Source organism: Manacus candei, unplaced genomic scaffold (genome assembly GCF_025592945.1).
Source record: "Manacus candei isolate 608988 ecotype Guabito, Panama unplaced genomic scaffold, ASM2559294v1 h1tg000033l, whole genome shotgun sequence".
NCBI lineage: Eukaryota > Metazoa > Chordata > Aves > Passeriformes > Pipridae > Manacus > Manacus candei.
The window spans coordinates 5,666,124-5,681,406 of NW_026138081.1; the positions used below are offsets into that span (position 1 = coordinate 5,666,124).

The 15,283-nt window shown below is 42.8% G+C and overlaps 1 protein-coding gene across 3 annotated transcripts in view; it reads right to left on the reverse strand.

Annotated features, from left to right (window-relative positions):
- LOC127472823 (deubiquitinase DESI2-like) overlaps positions 1 to 15,283 on the reverse strand; it is a 57,535-nt gene that overhangs the window by 20,803 nt on the left and 21,449 nt on the right. Inside the window, exons 1-4 of one of the 3 annotated variants that reach the window (XM_051791605.1) lie at positions 12,632 to 12,644; positions 4,527 to 4,611; positions 2,416 to 2,488; positions 979 to 1,072 (exon numbers count right to left, since the gene is read on the reverse strand). In XM_051791605.1, the coding sequence (XP_051647565.1) occupies positions 979 to 1,072; positions 2,416 to 2,488; positions 4,527 to 4,529 (170 nt within the window). In that variant the 5' untranslated portion in view covers positions 4,530 to 4,611; positions 12,632 to 12,644. Of the gene's footprint in view, positions 1 to 978; positions 1,073 to 2,415; positions 2,489 to 4,526; positions 4,767 to 12,631; positions 12,645 to 15,283 lie in introns of those variants that run through there. The other 2 variants (XM_051791604.1, XM_051791603.1) reach the window with 2 other exon arrangements.

Genomic DNA, 15,283 nt, shown 5'->3' on the forward strand with positions numbered 1-15,283 from the left:
TGGAAGGTACAATGAAGAGCATGATACATACTAAGGGAGAAGAAAATGATCAGACATTGGCAAGAAGGAGAGGCTTAAACATTATGGACATCATATCTGAGGCTATCAGAGACTCTTACTAACAGAATGGTACAATATTCCCAGCTTTTCCACAAAGCAGGTTACCACACAGGCAACAGCCCCGAGAACTTCCTGCTCACCACCAGGGCAGTCTCAGCTCTGGGGGTCTGCTCTCACTCTGCCCATCATCCCACAACAGAAATTTCCATTATGACAGAGGAGATACCTTTTTTTCACAATTGAGAGGGTTCCCATGGGGTGGGCCAGGAAGAAGCAGAGTGAAAACATGCAGAAACCTATTGCTTCTCCCAATATTCACTCAATAGCACTTATTATAAAAGTCTCCAACAACCTTCAACATGAACAGGTGGTCTGAGAAGGTCAAGCGCCACCTGCCACGGGCATTTCCTTGACCCACAGTCCCACAGTTCGAGCACCTTGAACAACACATGAATGCAGCATCCTCCCAGACTCCTCTGGCAGCCAGTCTGTCCCTTGTGACAGAGCAACAATAAACACAGGAGTTGACTTCAGGTACTCTTTGCAGTATCCACAAATAGAAGTTAGTCATAAAAAGAGAAGTTTTATTTTTTCCCCTGTGCATTGGCTCTGTGTAACAGGTGAAACTGGGAGAACAGAAAACAAAAAAAATAGGAAAAGAGAACTGCACTCATTTGTAAACATGCTTTTAATCCCTGACAAACACAGTTCAGCACTGTTCCCTAATTGGTGTACATGCTCTTTTATCTATCTCCAAAATCCCTGCAGGGCTGCCTTTGAATTAGGATCGTGTAAAGGGTGCAGTGAGGGCACTTATGAGGAGAGTGAAGGGGGGGACCAAAAGGACAGGACATCCCTGCTCCTCCAACATTGATGGCTACCAGGGGCAGGGGAGAAGATATAGAAAAGGGCCCTTACTTGAATTTAAAGGTCTCGCCAAGTTCTACCGCACTGCCAGGTGTGATCTCGAAAATCCCACTGAAAGGGTAGGGATGCCCTCCATAGGCAAACTCTGACAAGGAGAGAAACAGGCTGTGAGTAATTGAATTAATGCCATGTCAGGAAAAAGTCTATGGCAGCTGTCTGCATAGCTCAACATCAGCACCAGGGCCTGGGCTATTGCCAAAATCTTTTTCAGCCAGACTCAGAAAGCCATTTTCACTCCCTGGTTACCTATCAGACTGAGGGTGCCCTCACAGCCTCCCTCCATGCTAACACTACTGTTTTCCTACAGCACCAGGAAAACTCTCTGAGTCTGCCTCTGTGCCCACCCAGGTGAATTCCTCTCAGTGGAAAGGTCTGCATTGAAGGCATCTGGATAAACTGTGAGAGGCTGCCAGTGGTGCTACAGAGCTTTAAGAAGTCTTTTCTAGAATAGGGAGAAATCAAATCTTTCAGAGGTATTTACAGGCAGTGATTAGGAAGTCTTTGCAGAAAGCCAGGCTGATTGCATTCTGCTGCCTCAGCACACAGTCCCTCCATGCCATACAGGCCACCTTGCATGGCCTGTGAAACACAGGCTGTGGTCCTCACGGTGTCCCACAGGCCATCTCACAGGGCCTGTGAAAGCCTCTGTGCTTGAGATGGAAGTGGCACCTCAGAGATTCTGTCTACTGAATCGCACTGGGTAAAAATAGCATGAGTGAGTAGCCCAAGCCATTCCCATTTAATGTTGAAGGAGGAAACAGAAAATCGGTGATGTTAGCCCATCCTTCACTGCACTACAGCTTTTTCCCCAGATCCCTTGACTTCACCTTTTGCAGTGGGTGGCTCTAATCAGCTTTAGGTCTATCCAGACAATTTCAAAAGTCTTACAAGACATTTTCTTTTCTCTGTAAGTCTGCTGTTTCAAATGAACGGTTTCCAAAATCTGGAAACCCAGATTACAAGATTTCTAGACCATAGGCATTCATAAAGAATGACTGGAAAATGGATTTACCCTGACAAGGAATTAGCATAAACACATATGCAGGTGTTAAAACACCACTGATCTTAAAACACTACTGATCTGCCTCTCTTCGCCCTCCTTCATTTCTCCCATTCTCTATCCCTCTCCTTCACTACTCTTGGAACGGCTTTCCAACATAGCTCCTCCTATCTGCCATCCTGCTCACACCTGCACACACCTAGAGGTTGCAGTTACATGCTAAAAGTAAGAAGGGCTACATGGTTCATGACAGAACTGCACAAGTTCTTCCTTGACTGCACAATGGACTCTAAAAAGAGAACTGGCTGAGTTTTTCATTCTTCAAAACATTCCTTGCCAAAAGCTGTAAATTTGGGATACTTTTCCATATCAGACTAGGCATATATTGTCCCATATTCTGCAGGTAGTGAAAAGGAAATACTTCATACCTCTGCCGTAGATCTCGATGCCAGAGTGGAAGACACCAATCCCCAAGGTGGAGGTGTATTCATTTATCCAGTACTAAAGTAAAAGAAAAGTGGGAATTGGGAAGCATTAGTGGAAAAGAAACAAATGATCTTGGTCTAGGATATATCCCCTATCTTCCCAGTTCCTCTTATGGAGAAGAGTGATTTTGAAATTATCTAGAGACAAACAAATTGAGACTCCTTACAGACCAACAGAAGTGGGCACTGTGTTTATACAGCTAGCTGGAATTAGGTCTCCAAAAATGCTCATCTAATCCTTTCCACATAAGGCACTAACCTGTATTAAGATATAACAACCTGAACCTCCATAAACCCAGTTGCTACAGGATGTGCAATTATTTATCTATCTTCTCACTTAAATACCTGACACTGAGCCAGTTTTATCAATTCACTTGCCTTATTTGATCTCAAAATCTGGAGTAAGAGAATCCCCAATTATTTTCTGCACACCTTTTTACATCACCTCCCAACATCTACTTATTAGTATTTTGGTTTTAAGCAAAAAGATCATAGAGACACAGGTCTGTTACCCTGATAGGTCAGAGGGGCACTATTTGGTAATTATCTATCAAACATTGTTTACTGCTTTATAGAAAAAAAAAGGAACTTGGAGCATGCTAGTCAACATTTTGTTCAGTGGCACCATATACTATCAAGCACTGATTTCAGAAGAGACAAGGGCTTGATGTTCCAAAATTAGGTCCAAGATGACCAAACCTTCATCCAAGTCAGACAGATTTTCAAGAGGAGCTGTTAAGTGACTGTTGCTCTGTAGCCCAGCACTTCCCCATTACATTTAGAGCAGAGTAATGCTGCAGTCTAGTGTATGCATGTGATGCTCTTCCACCATTTCCACCATACCGTGAAGGACAGCACAGACACCCAAACAAGTCCCAGCTAAGCTAATTCTGGAGTGGGAAGCCGTACAGCCATGCCAGGGCAGTGCTGCATTGGAGATAATTAGCCCTGCCCAGCACCAGCATTTATTAGGTCAGCTGCAGAGCTGTGCTGCTACAGAAATTATGTTTTCAGGCACTGAGCAAACTGCACATGCCTGGTATATTTACAGTTCACTTACAGCTGCTGTGCAGTGAAGATATATCTCTGGTAACTCAGAGCAACTAAATTCTTGCTTTAATCAAGCACTGCAAGGAAAGTGAGTGTTGTTCACTTGTTCCTGTACAAGGACATGACAGGTTCATTAAACTAAAATTCTCTTTTGGGTCTGAAGGCAGCTTCTTGTGGAGCCAGAGTAAGCTGCACCTTCCCTGTGTCTGGTGTCACTGACCTGCCATGGTATGAGTAAGAACCCCTCTGCTGTCAGGTGACCGGAGGTCTGGCATACTCCAACTACTGTACTCACACTGCTTGCTTGTGTATTTATGACTGCAGTAGTTCCGTAAATCACCTGAAAATGTTTTCTGCAAGACCACTGCTACTGTGAAAAAACACAGTAGCTTTGTTATGAAAAGCGTAGTCCCAGGCTTGACTTAATGTATAGCCAATCTTGATACCTTAAACCATGTCCCCAAAAATGCTTGCCTCTGGCAGTACAGCCAGAGTACAGTTCCATTTCCCTCCAGAAAATGCTGTAATGCTACTTGTTCTTTGCAAGTTTTCTTATCACAAATGATGTATTGCTGCTGGAGGGCAAACCACCTGACCCCAGCTGGACCCCTGCCCACTGCTCTCTGCAGACCTTGTGTAACCTCCACTTACCTCTTTACTTGAATTATGCAAACTCTTGTTTTTTAGGATACATCAGAGCATTAAACTGGAGCTGGGTCAGGTAGCTCTCAACCTCTGCCAGCTGGGACAGCATGTTAGCGGTGAACCCTCTGGTGAACACCAGGCCTAGTATTTAGGTGCCCTTGCCTTCTACTGCCCTTCTCCACAGATCTCTGTTGCCCTGTCCTCTGCACCAGGAACATCCCTACTCTAACTGGGGAAGAAGATACAGAGGTGGAGGCCACATATGACACCAGGGGACTGTAGTGGGTTTATTTCCTTTTCCTGGAAGGAAACCTAGGATAAGTCACCTGATTCATATTGACTCGGAAGATATTCCATACCATGTTACGTCAGCTCAGATATAAAGAGGGGAGGAGGAAGTAGCTCGCTCTCTTCCGTGATAGCTATCCAGCAGGATGGCTGCTCCTTGGAAGAAAGAGAAAGAGCACTTCGCTTACTGTGGGAAGTAGAATTTTACTGTTAGTTTCCTTTGCCTATGTGTTTGTAGTGTTATTAGTTTTTTCCTTTTTCTCCATGTAAATATAAAACTGCCTTTCTTGGTAAATCCCGGGTTTTTACATTTTTTTTTCATCTCCCCTTTTCCCTTTGGGGGGGGAGATCTGCGCAGCCTTGGTGGACACCTGGCGTTCAGCCAAAGTAAACTACCACAGGGACAAAAGCCTGTCTTCCCTGGACACATAACTCTCGGTTTAGTTCTTTGATCTCCCAAATCTTGTAGAATCATAGAATCATTAAGGTTGGAAAATACCTCTAAGATCATCAAGTCCAGCCATGGCACCCTACCATGTTCACCACTAAACTGTGTCCTTAAGTGGCATATCCACACATTTTTTTAATATTTCCAGCCATGGTGACTCCACCACTTCCTTGTGAGCTTGTTCCAATCCTTGACAACACTTTCTGTGAGGATATTTTTCTATATATATTCTATATTCTAAACCTCCCTTGACAGAACTTGAGGCCATTTCCTCTTGTCCTGTCACTTGTTACCTGGGAGAAGAGAACAATCCTCACCTCACTACAACCTACTTTCAGGTAGTTGTAGAGAGCAATGATGTCTCCCCTCAGCCTCCTTTTCTCCAGGCTAAACAATCCCAGTTCCCTCAGCTTCTCCTCATAAGGCTTGTGCTCCAGACCCTTCACCAACTCTGTTGCCCTTCTCTGGACACACTCTAGCATCTCAATGTCTTTTTTGTAGTGAGGGCCCCAAAACTGAACACAGGATTTGATGTGCCACCTCACCAGCACTCAAGTACAGGGGAATAATTACTTCCCTGGTCCTGCCAGCCACACTATTTTTGATCCAAGCAAGGATGCCATTGGCTTTCGTGGCATCTTGGGCACTGCTAGCTTATGTTCAGCTGCTGTTGGCCAACACCCCCGGGTTCTTTTCCACTGGGCAATTTTCCAGCCACTCTACCTCCAGCCTGTAGTACTGCATTGGGTTGTGACACAACTACAGGACCCAGCATTTCACTTTACTGCACCTCATAAAATTCGCCTCAGCCCATCGATCCAGGCTGTCCAGATCCCTCTGCAGAGCTTTCCTACCCTCAAGCAGATCAACATTCCTGTTCAACTTGGTGTGGTCTGCAAACTGACTGAAGGTGCAATTTTAACTATCTGGGTTAACTCCTCAGATAGTGTCAGGTAGTCTCTGCAAGTTTCTCTTCAGAGAAACACTGGTTTCTCAAGTCCTACTGCAACAACTCCCAGATGATATGGTAAGTAGGTTGTCTTCTTCCCTCAGGCTGAGCTATTGTCTCACAGCAACAATACAAGCAAAACATGCCCAGGTCACGCCAGCTGCTTTGCTTAGAGAGGTAACTAATAGGAAGAGAAGGAAGACTTTTTAAATTAGAAATGCTCTAGCCAGTTATCAAAATCAGGGCTATCTGCAGAGCCTCATCTGCATCATGCTTTATATTTCAAACAAGAAAGTGAAACTGAAAGCCACTTGCAGCTATACCATTTTCTTCTTCCAAAAACCTCTCCTTGATTATTTCTTAGGGTAATGTGCTGAGACCTGATCACCTCATACCTACAGAGCACTGTCAGATCACAAGCCCACCCTATGCCTCAACTACCCTGGTTTCCAGCACAGAACTTCAGCCCCTGGAATCCACCCTGCCCAACTCCAGGAGCAGAGAACCAGGCTGCAGGACAGCTCTGGAAGCACAGGTGATGAGGAGGTTCCACCAGAGTTAAAGGAATGTTTCACTGGCTGATGCCAGGTGTTGCAAGATTACAACCATCACATGGACCTTTCTGTATTTAAATGGTGTATTTTTCAGTATTAATTCCTTAATGAACTATTATGGAATTGCAAAAACCTCAGCTATACCTAAATTGAACTGAAGCTACTCTGATTTAGTACTTTCTTTCAAATAATTTCAGTAACACAAGGGTGTAATTGAAGTGGGGTCTGATTTATATCTTGGTTCTATTGATATGATACTGATAGCAAGACCAAAGTACAAGGCAGCTCTGAATCATGGCTGTACTGTCCTCATCTCACCCATGTCTCCAGGGTGCTGTAGAGTCTGCCTCCGGTGTGTGACTGAACACACAGTGAACGCCTCACAGCACTTTGGCACAGCCCACGGCTTGTCTCGGGAGGAAGCTATGCCAAAGTGAACATGTCAGTCACTTGCTGAGCTGGAAGAGAGAATCCAAGCCAGATTTGAAACCAGGTTTGTACACTCATGCACAAGCTGGCCTCATTTTCCAAGGGGTTTGCCATTCTGAGCATGAGAACAGCAGTAACAATCAGCAAATACTCATCTCTGGAGTAAACTGGTTATTGCTTAGATTAAAAACAAAAATCTGCAGCCTGTTCAGTCAGATGAAAAGACCCAGGGAATTGAATACAATAGTATCTTAAAGGGAGTTATGATTCATGTCTGCATTGCATACTGCCTGGAAAATCATGCCCTAAACCCTACTCAGAGGGACTTGGAGCATTCTGTCTCATTTTCATCTTCAACAGAGACAGAGAACTGCTCAGAACACAAGAGAGGCAGGAAGGAAAGCTAACCAGACTGTAATAGCTTCATAAAGGCAGCAGATAGCCCAGGACTCAAAATTGAAACTCAGAGAGGAACCTCTGCATCTACAGTTTGTAGTCTGTCAGTTAATAGCTTTTAATTAAGGTCTCTGATGAAGCAGAATTTGAAATTTTTGAGATTTTATTCAAGTCTTCTCTGATTTCCTGTTGGTTTGGTTCAGAGATCAGAATAACTGGTGAGATGGTTTAGATTCTGGGAGATACTCGGATTCAGGTCTTGTGTTATTCACTTCATTTATCCATCACACAGAGTTAAAAGTGAAAGTCTCACTGGAACAGTGAACCATGCCCTAACTTTCCAAAAAGGAAAGAAACTAAAAAGCTTTGTTATACTGGTATGCTTCTGTTAGGTCTAGGATGGAGAAGCAGATGATGTGATACTAGCAGATTATATCATCCTGGGACTTTTCAAAGCAGGAGTTACTGGGGACTCTTACCAGAAACATGGGTTTCCAGGCAGAAGAGGCCCATCCATGTAACCACTAACTTCTACCATCAATTAATATCATACTCTAACATTGAAGTTTCTGTCACTGACTTTCTCTTTGCTTCCCTACTTCAGACTATTATTTTCCACGGTGTGTCATCAAAATCTTTCCTGCATCACTGTGCTGAGCAATTTAACTAAACAGCTTCCTGAATTCTGGAGACAAGACTATTTCCATGAGTATCTCAGATATTATTTTCTCTGAGCAGCCAACACACTAAGCAATATTATATTTATCACCCCAATAGGTGGGATATTCCACTCCACCTGATCCATCCACTACTGAATAGATGCTAGGCCATCCTTTCTTACACTCTGTATGAACATAGAGAAAAAAAATGCACCAGTAGTTGCTAAATAAATCTGATTTCAGCAAATAGCTACAAACTTACAACACCGTCTTTGGTACTTCATACTTGGGAAAAACGACCTGGGTAAGTTCTCACTCCAGCACACCCCGGACATGACTCTTCCTGCCTGAAGGATCACCTCCTATGTCAGGTCCTCATCACTGTTGTCAAAAGCTGTCAATCTGCAAGTCATGGACCAGGGTGTGACAGGCCATCGGGTCACTCCAAATCCAGCTAGCCAAAGGTACTGCTTTAGTCAGGTATGCTAACTTTCACCTAAAATGCCAGACAGTGTTAAAGAAACAAAATACTGCAGTAAGCAGGTCTATGTTTACAAACAGGCTCAGCCTCCAGCTGCAATAGGCAATAACTTTCAAGAGTCAAGAAAAACAGTTCCCAGAGTGTAGGCACTGGCCTTTTTGCAAATAACCCAACTGACAGAACTGATCAAAGCTTGGGAACTACAGGTTTTCTTCCAGGAGAGCATTCAAGTACTGAGAAATCTGCAGCTTCAGTGCAGCCAGAGAGCCTGACGTAGCTCTGATGAAGCAAGGATACAGGGCTACACAAGGACCCCACACAAGGACCCCTCTTCACACTTGGACAGGGACAGGAGAACTGGCTGAAGAATGAGCAAAGTCATATTAGAGAAAGAAGAAAAAGACAAGGCACCCTTTGGCATGCAACTGCCTCTTCTCTGCTGTGCTTTCAATAAAAGGAGCTTCTGTCGAGGACAGTTCTCCATCCCTCAGGTTAATACACTCTCTTAGAACAGGAATTTCCTGCAAAATGACAGCCTGATACTTAAAACTTACACTGCTAAACATATTCTCTCACACAAACCCACAGATTCTAAGAGAAGAGACACAAGGCAAGATGCTCAATTGCACCCCTTAAAGGAATGACAAGCCAACCCTCTGTGGGACTGTGACAACCAACTCTCTCTCAGCAGCTCTTCTACTTCAGCCAGGTTCTGCTCTTTTCCTCTCAGGTTGGACAAAATACATTCCTTAGCTGTCTTTTCAGAAAGGAATTTCTTTAGAGTTTACTGTGGCTTTTCAGACATTATAATATGCTTCTGAATTGCCTGATGCACAAGCCAACACTAAAATCTTTACAATCATGAAGCATAAAGAGCTTATTTCAGAGGCTTCTAAAATGCTGTATGTGGATTAAAAACTGATGCTGCTGCTGAGAGAGATTGGAAATCTACTTATGCTTCAATGTTGTGACGCAATGCGATTTTACTGGAAGAACAGCAGGACAGAAGAAAGTATTAATCACACTGTGGAAAGGAAACAGTAAGCATTTCAGCAGTTAACTTTTAGGTGTACTCAGAATATTTTAAATTAAAAATCACAAACAAGATTTAGCTGTGAGATTGAGATACCTCCAGTGTTTTCACTTACAGCCTTATTCTATAAATGGGCAGGCACAGTTCTGGCTCAATATACTGGTATTACTTCAAGTCTCTTACAATTTTCTGCTCTCTCCATTACTGTTCCACTTTCTACCTTGTTACACTAGTGGCAGGCATTGTCCTGAGCAGAGCTTCCTTTCTGCAGCTACATGTGTGAGGAAGTTTACACATTTACCACTGTTAACTCTTGTTGAGGACAGTGAACACTCATCCAACTTATGTTTTGCCACTTGAATGGGAACCTGTCTTACCAATAATGACATAGGACAACTAGCTGGCTAAATTAAACAACTATTTTCTGTCCCTGCAGAATGACCATCCCTGTCTCTTCTGTTCAAAGGTTCACACAAAACCAGCAAAGTGAATCCACCATCCCAAGAGTTTGTCACACCAGTCATAACTAATGGCCCATCTTGGCTGTCTGTGCACACAAGATGGTATTTATAGTAAACTGTTTACAGCATACAAGAAGGAATATGACATTTTCCCAACCTCCACCTGCTTCCCTTAACCTCATTACTGACTGTGCCTGAAGGATTCAGCTGAAGGGGCTAGGGTAGGACTGGGGACATCAAACAGAAATCACTGAGGGGGAGTTGCTGGAGCATGTGCCAGTGCCAAGAGCCTGTCACACACAGTGGTCTCATAAGCAGCCCTGCAGAAGGACTATCCACGCTATTGCACACCACTTCACATGCCGTGTCTCCTTAATTTTGACAACTTTCACGTACAGTCTTAATCTCAAGTATATGAAGGCAGAAAAAAGCACATCCGTTGCAGGTTTACACTGAAATGTACCTGAGAAACCTCATGGAATGTACCTGAGAAACTCACATGTGTTAGAAACTTAGGAAAGGATAATACCTTTGCCTTAGATGCATTCACGATGACAAATTGAGAGGTATGCAGAAAGAATAGCAGCAAAATGATCAGGGATATGAAGAGACTGACATAAAAGAATTAATTCAGAAGAGCTAATAGCTTGGCAAAGCCATGACTGCAGATGACAAATTTGCAAACATTTGAAGGGCTGACATGAATTATGGGAGAAGACTTCTTAAGAACAATACAAAAGACTCAAGTAGGAGCAACATACTCAGCTTAAAAAGAGGAGGGACTTTGACGAAGTGCTTAGAAGTTTGCTGGCAGCAAAAAAGAACAAGAAAACTTTGGTATGACTGAGAGCCAGATATCGAGAAAGCCTTAGTGTGCCTGTGCATGACACAGTATTGAATGGTACGAAATGTTTTCCTCTGCTGATGTCAGTGAGGCTGCTAACATCTCAGCTGAGCATACTTCAGACTCAGCACACCTATCTGCATTGTCAGCCCTCAGCCCAGGCTTAAATGTGTCAAGAAGGAGGCTTTCCACCAAAGAAGATTCAGGTGATTTGAAAAAAAAAAAAAAAAAAAAATGCAGGGAGATAAATACCCTACAGCTTGGTTTACCAGGAGGTATCTGAAGCACAGTGCAGATGCTTTGGCTCTGGAACTGCCTTGACCCTGACATAAAATGGTAGGGTCAGCAATATGGCCTCAGGGCTCTCTGTCCTTCATTTTGTAGAAAGGATGTAACTTAGAACTGTAATAATGAATAAGCCTGTTAAATGATTTCTCAGATGAGGAGTAATGCTGTGGCTAGGTCCTGCTTAGATCAAGAAACATTAACATGTCTTTTTCCTTGTTGGTAAGGATACTTTGCTGTCTGTGGACCTCTACCAGTCTTTCTCTCCAAAGAAAAGACAATCCCCATCCTGATGTCCAGCATTACAGAGAGAAAACAGACATTCAGTGCATCCTTTGAAAATGCACTCCAGTCTACATATCACTCTAGATATCCTCTAGGCAAGTGGTAGGAAAAGGGAGGATCATCTCCAAAATTTCCAGGCTGTCACCATTCTGAAGGGATGCAACAGACTAACAATAAAGCCTCCCTCATCAGACACACGACATTGAAAATTTTGACCAGCTGCACGCAGGCCACTTTCAACTTTCTTTTGGCAGGAACTGCTCCTTAAGTGATTGTGATGAACTGAAATGTTGTTATTGTCTTAAACATTGCCAAAATCATAGAAAGACTTTTTGTCAAACTGCAAAGAACCACTGAAGCACACCCCCTCACCCCCACATCCCGAATATGCCTCCTAACTGGAATTTGGACTGTGGCCAGAACTTGAGATAAGACTATTGTCCAATTATCTCAGGCCTATGAGAAGTAAACAAGCCTCGGGGAAGAAGAATTTATCCACAAAGAAAGCCAAACTCAGCAGCTGTGCTAAGAATCAGCCCTAGCTGAAGGAGGAGAAGGGTTTTGGGTGTGTGATGGTAAAATCTCTCCACACAAACCAGAAAGAGTAATCCCTGACCTCCTGGAAGACCACATACACACAGGACATTCATGTGAGAGGCAGCTGAGAAGGGTCATAAACCATCAAAGACCCCCAAAGCGCCCCTCAGACTCATTCCTGAGGCCTTCTACCACCAGAGGACTGTACATGATCCAAGGCAACATATCCGTAGTCTGTATCAAGAGACTGCAAAACTTCCCCCTCCCAGGGGAGGTGCCTGGGCATCTCCTGACTGTACATTAATCCACTGGACTCTATGTTTTGTGGGACCCTCACCACCAGGAAGACCAGAAGAAGAGGACCTATGGGACTCCATGGGGTTCCACAGAGTGGTGATATATTTTCTATTTAATCTCTCTGTAACTCTCTTTCTTCCCCACCCCTCCTTTTTCCTGTTTCTTTCTCTCTCTCTCTCTGCCTCACATTTACTGTTAAATAAAACCCATACTATTGACTTTTGCACCTTAATTCAGGCAGAGGCATCTCTAATAATTTTAATAACCAAATCATAACAGGGATACTGTCTGAAGGCATACTGTGCTAAGGTAGGAGTGGGGAGGAAAACTCTCAGGGATGACTGCCAAGTGGAAGGAATACCCATATTTACATTGCAATCCAGTTCATTAATGCTTTCACCAAGGACAACAGCCTCCTAGATACATGAGGCAGAAACATCTCTCTTTATACCAAGAAAGTATAAAAAACTGGTTAAAACAACTTCTGACTTCTGCCAAGTTTCTATGTGGATAACTACCTGGAGAAGACTGAGGTAACAACAAAGTAATTGCAACTACAGCCGTCAGAAAGGGATAAGAAGTCCCTTTATGATATCACAGAAGGACCATGAACTCCACAGGCAATGGAATAAATAGTTCCTTTTGTTCCATTCCATTAATGCAAAGCACAATAACATATTGTTTTCAACCTGTTGTGTAGAGACCCAAGGGAGACAGCAAACAACTTCAAAGGAATCTGCAGGCTGGCAGGGTTACATTTGTTAGACAAAAGTTGACATCTTCAGTAGAAAAAAATAAAATGAGGCACATAGACATTAAAGGAAATAAATTTACTGCGCAAAAGAAAGGAGAGAAAAAAATGTTATGTTCCAGCAAGAGGTGAAAGCATATTTGAACATCTATAGAAAAACTGATGAAGGATAGTCCCATAGCTAGGATGTCAAACAAGGACTTTGGGAGGTTGATATTCCCTGATCTGCTATGGACATACTCCAGATTTACTCCACACTAGTTCAAAACTAAAATTTCATCAGCAGGATACTAGATTCAAATTCAAAACTGTGATACTCCAAATTCTTCTTCAAATCCCCATATACCCTAAAGTGTTTAACACCATCATTATCAGAAATCTGAACAGAAGACCTTCCCACTCCACTCCAGTGTGAGCTCCATACTCAGATACTTAGATAAAAAGGATCTCAGACAGAGATGGAGATCCCAGCTCTCCTTTCAAACACATTGTGTGCTGCTTGAAGTCCACAAACTTAGGCCTTAGGGGCCTAGGGGTTCCTAATGGCAGCATTAGCACCAACCACATGGACAGGAGTTATACCTACCCACAGGTGAATCTGGATCCTTACAGAAAAATAAAAAAAGAATGTAATACTCTCCAGATCTCTTCTCCCTGCAAGGGCTATGTAAGGTCAAAATTATATGTTGTATCATTCCCATTCACTTGCCAAAAACAGTTGTGCCTGTCCTGTGAGCCAACAGCAGATCAGAAAAGAATTGGGCTGTTTGCACCTAAGGAATCTGTACTCCATGCTGGTTTTGGTGGGGTTCAAAATACCTCATAGTGCCCATGACAGAAATTGACTGTGTGCCACTAACATTAGTTTGCTATTGCAAAAAAATCAATATTTATCTTTAAGCTTCTGAGAAGGGAATCTATTCTGCAGCATAGATGGGGGAAACCCTTTCACAATGTGAGCTGAGATTTATTTTCCTGGAGAGATTCCAGAGGCCATGCCTTCAAATATAGTGCCAATTTCATACAGTGTCTCATCTCTCTGCATTATCTTTTCCTACAAGTAAAAGGATATGTGTGCATTTTTGCCATAATTGTACACTCTCTCTCTTCTGTTCCAGCACAGCTACTGAAGAATCGCATTGCAGTGATATTTCCAGATTAGATTTAAGGGATAAACAGAAAGTAAGGAACTTGAATATAGCAATGATAAAATGCTGTCGTGCCATGGAGATTCAAATATATCTTCCCTCAAAACTACAGTTTCTGCTGGTCTGAAGAAGGAAAGAAAAAAAACCAGTAAAGCAAGGAACATCTCCTTGAGAAGGGAACTGTCTCAAAAAGGGGTAGCTCTATAATCTAGTCCAATGCCAAATTCGGTTTTTGGAATCTTCTACAAAGCATAAAACTGATACAGAAACAGCAATCAGGGAAGTTCAGACAGAAAGTTGTTTATAACCTATGATCCAAGGGCTTCTATGCTGAGCAATTATAGCACTGTTTAAAATGACCAAAGATACTAAATATTAATAGTTTTGGAAATGAGTAACCATTTTCTATTGTTGACATTTACCTATTTGATGCTGAGAAAGTGCTGTAAGGTTACTCCCCCCCTCCCAAATGAAGATGCAACAGAGTGATTAATACATGCAGCATGCCACTATGGCTGACAAAAAAAATAAAAAAGCTGTGGGAATATCTTAGCAACTCTGATGTAATGTGCTCTGCTTTGGTTTGTCTGGGGGCTACAGGGATTTTATGGTGTTTTTTTCCAAGGATTTCCTCTGTCTTTATTTAATGAGCAGGTTTGATGTGCAGCTCTAAAGGCATTTAATAGCCATCCCTTACTGAAAGACAGAGATGGCTGTTAGCAGCAGTGCCTGGCAACAAATCATCAGTGATTAGTACTATGAAGATACTGTTTTGGGTGAAAATAATTTCAGATTAAAGTGCAGATGTTTGTCTCTTCAAAGGGACAGCCTTTATGCTTGCTTCTCCCAAGAGTCACACACACACCATTGCAAAAGGAGAGGCACAAACATGCCAGTGAAGATTCTTCAGAAAACACTAAGTTATCCTTTCTTTCTTCTCCTTGCCCCCACCTCTTAAACAGCATGAGTTAGACTAGTGTTCAGGATGCCCTAAATATTTCCTTTCTGCTGGGCACAATAATAATTTTACACTTGTGCTAAAGCAAGTCTTCTGTGCTAGTCTGCTGTGTGTTGTATACATGTAGAAACAGACCTGAAATGACCCCAGTGATTAAGACAACTGCTTCCTTCATGGACTTGCATCTTAAGGTATCTACACATCTGAAATGTACCCAATAAGATCAAGGACTGAAGGGGAAGAGGGAAGATAAGGAAATACTTCAGTAAAACCAAGAAGATTTTGCCTTATGTAGCAGGTTTCCCTGGGAATA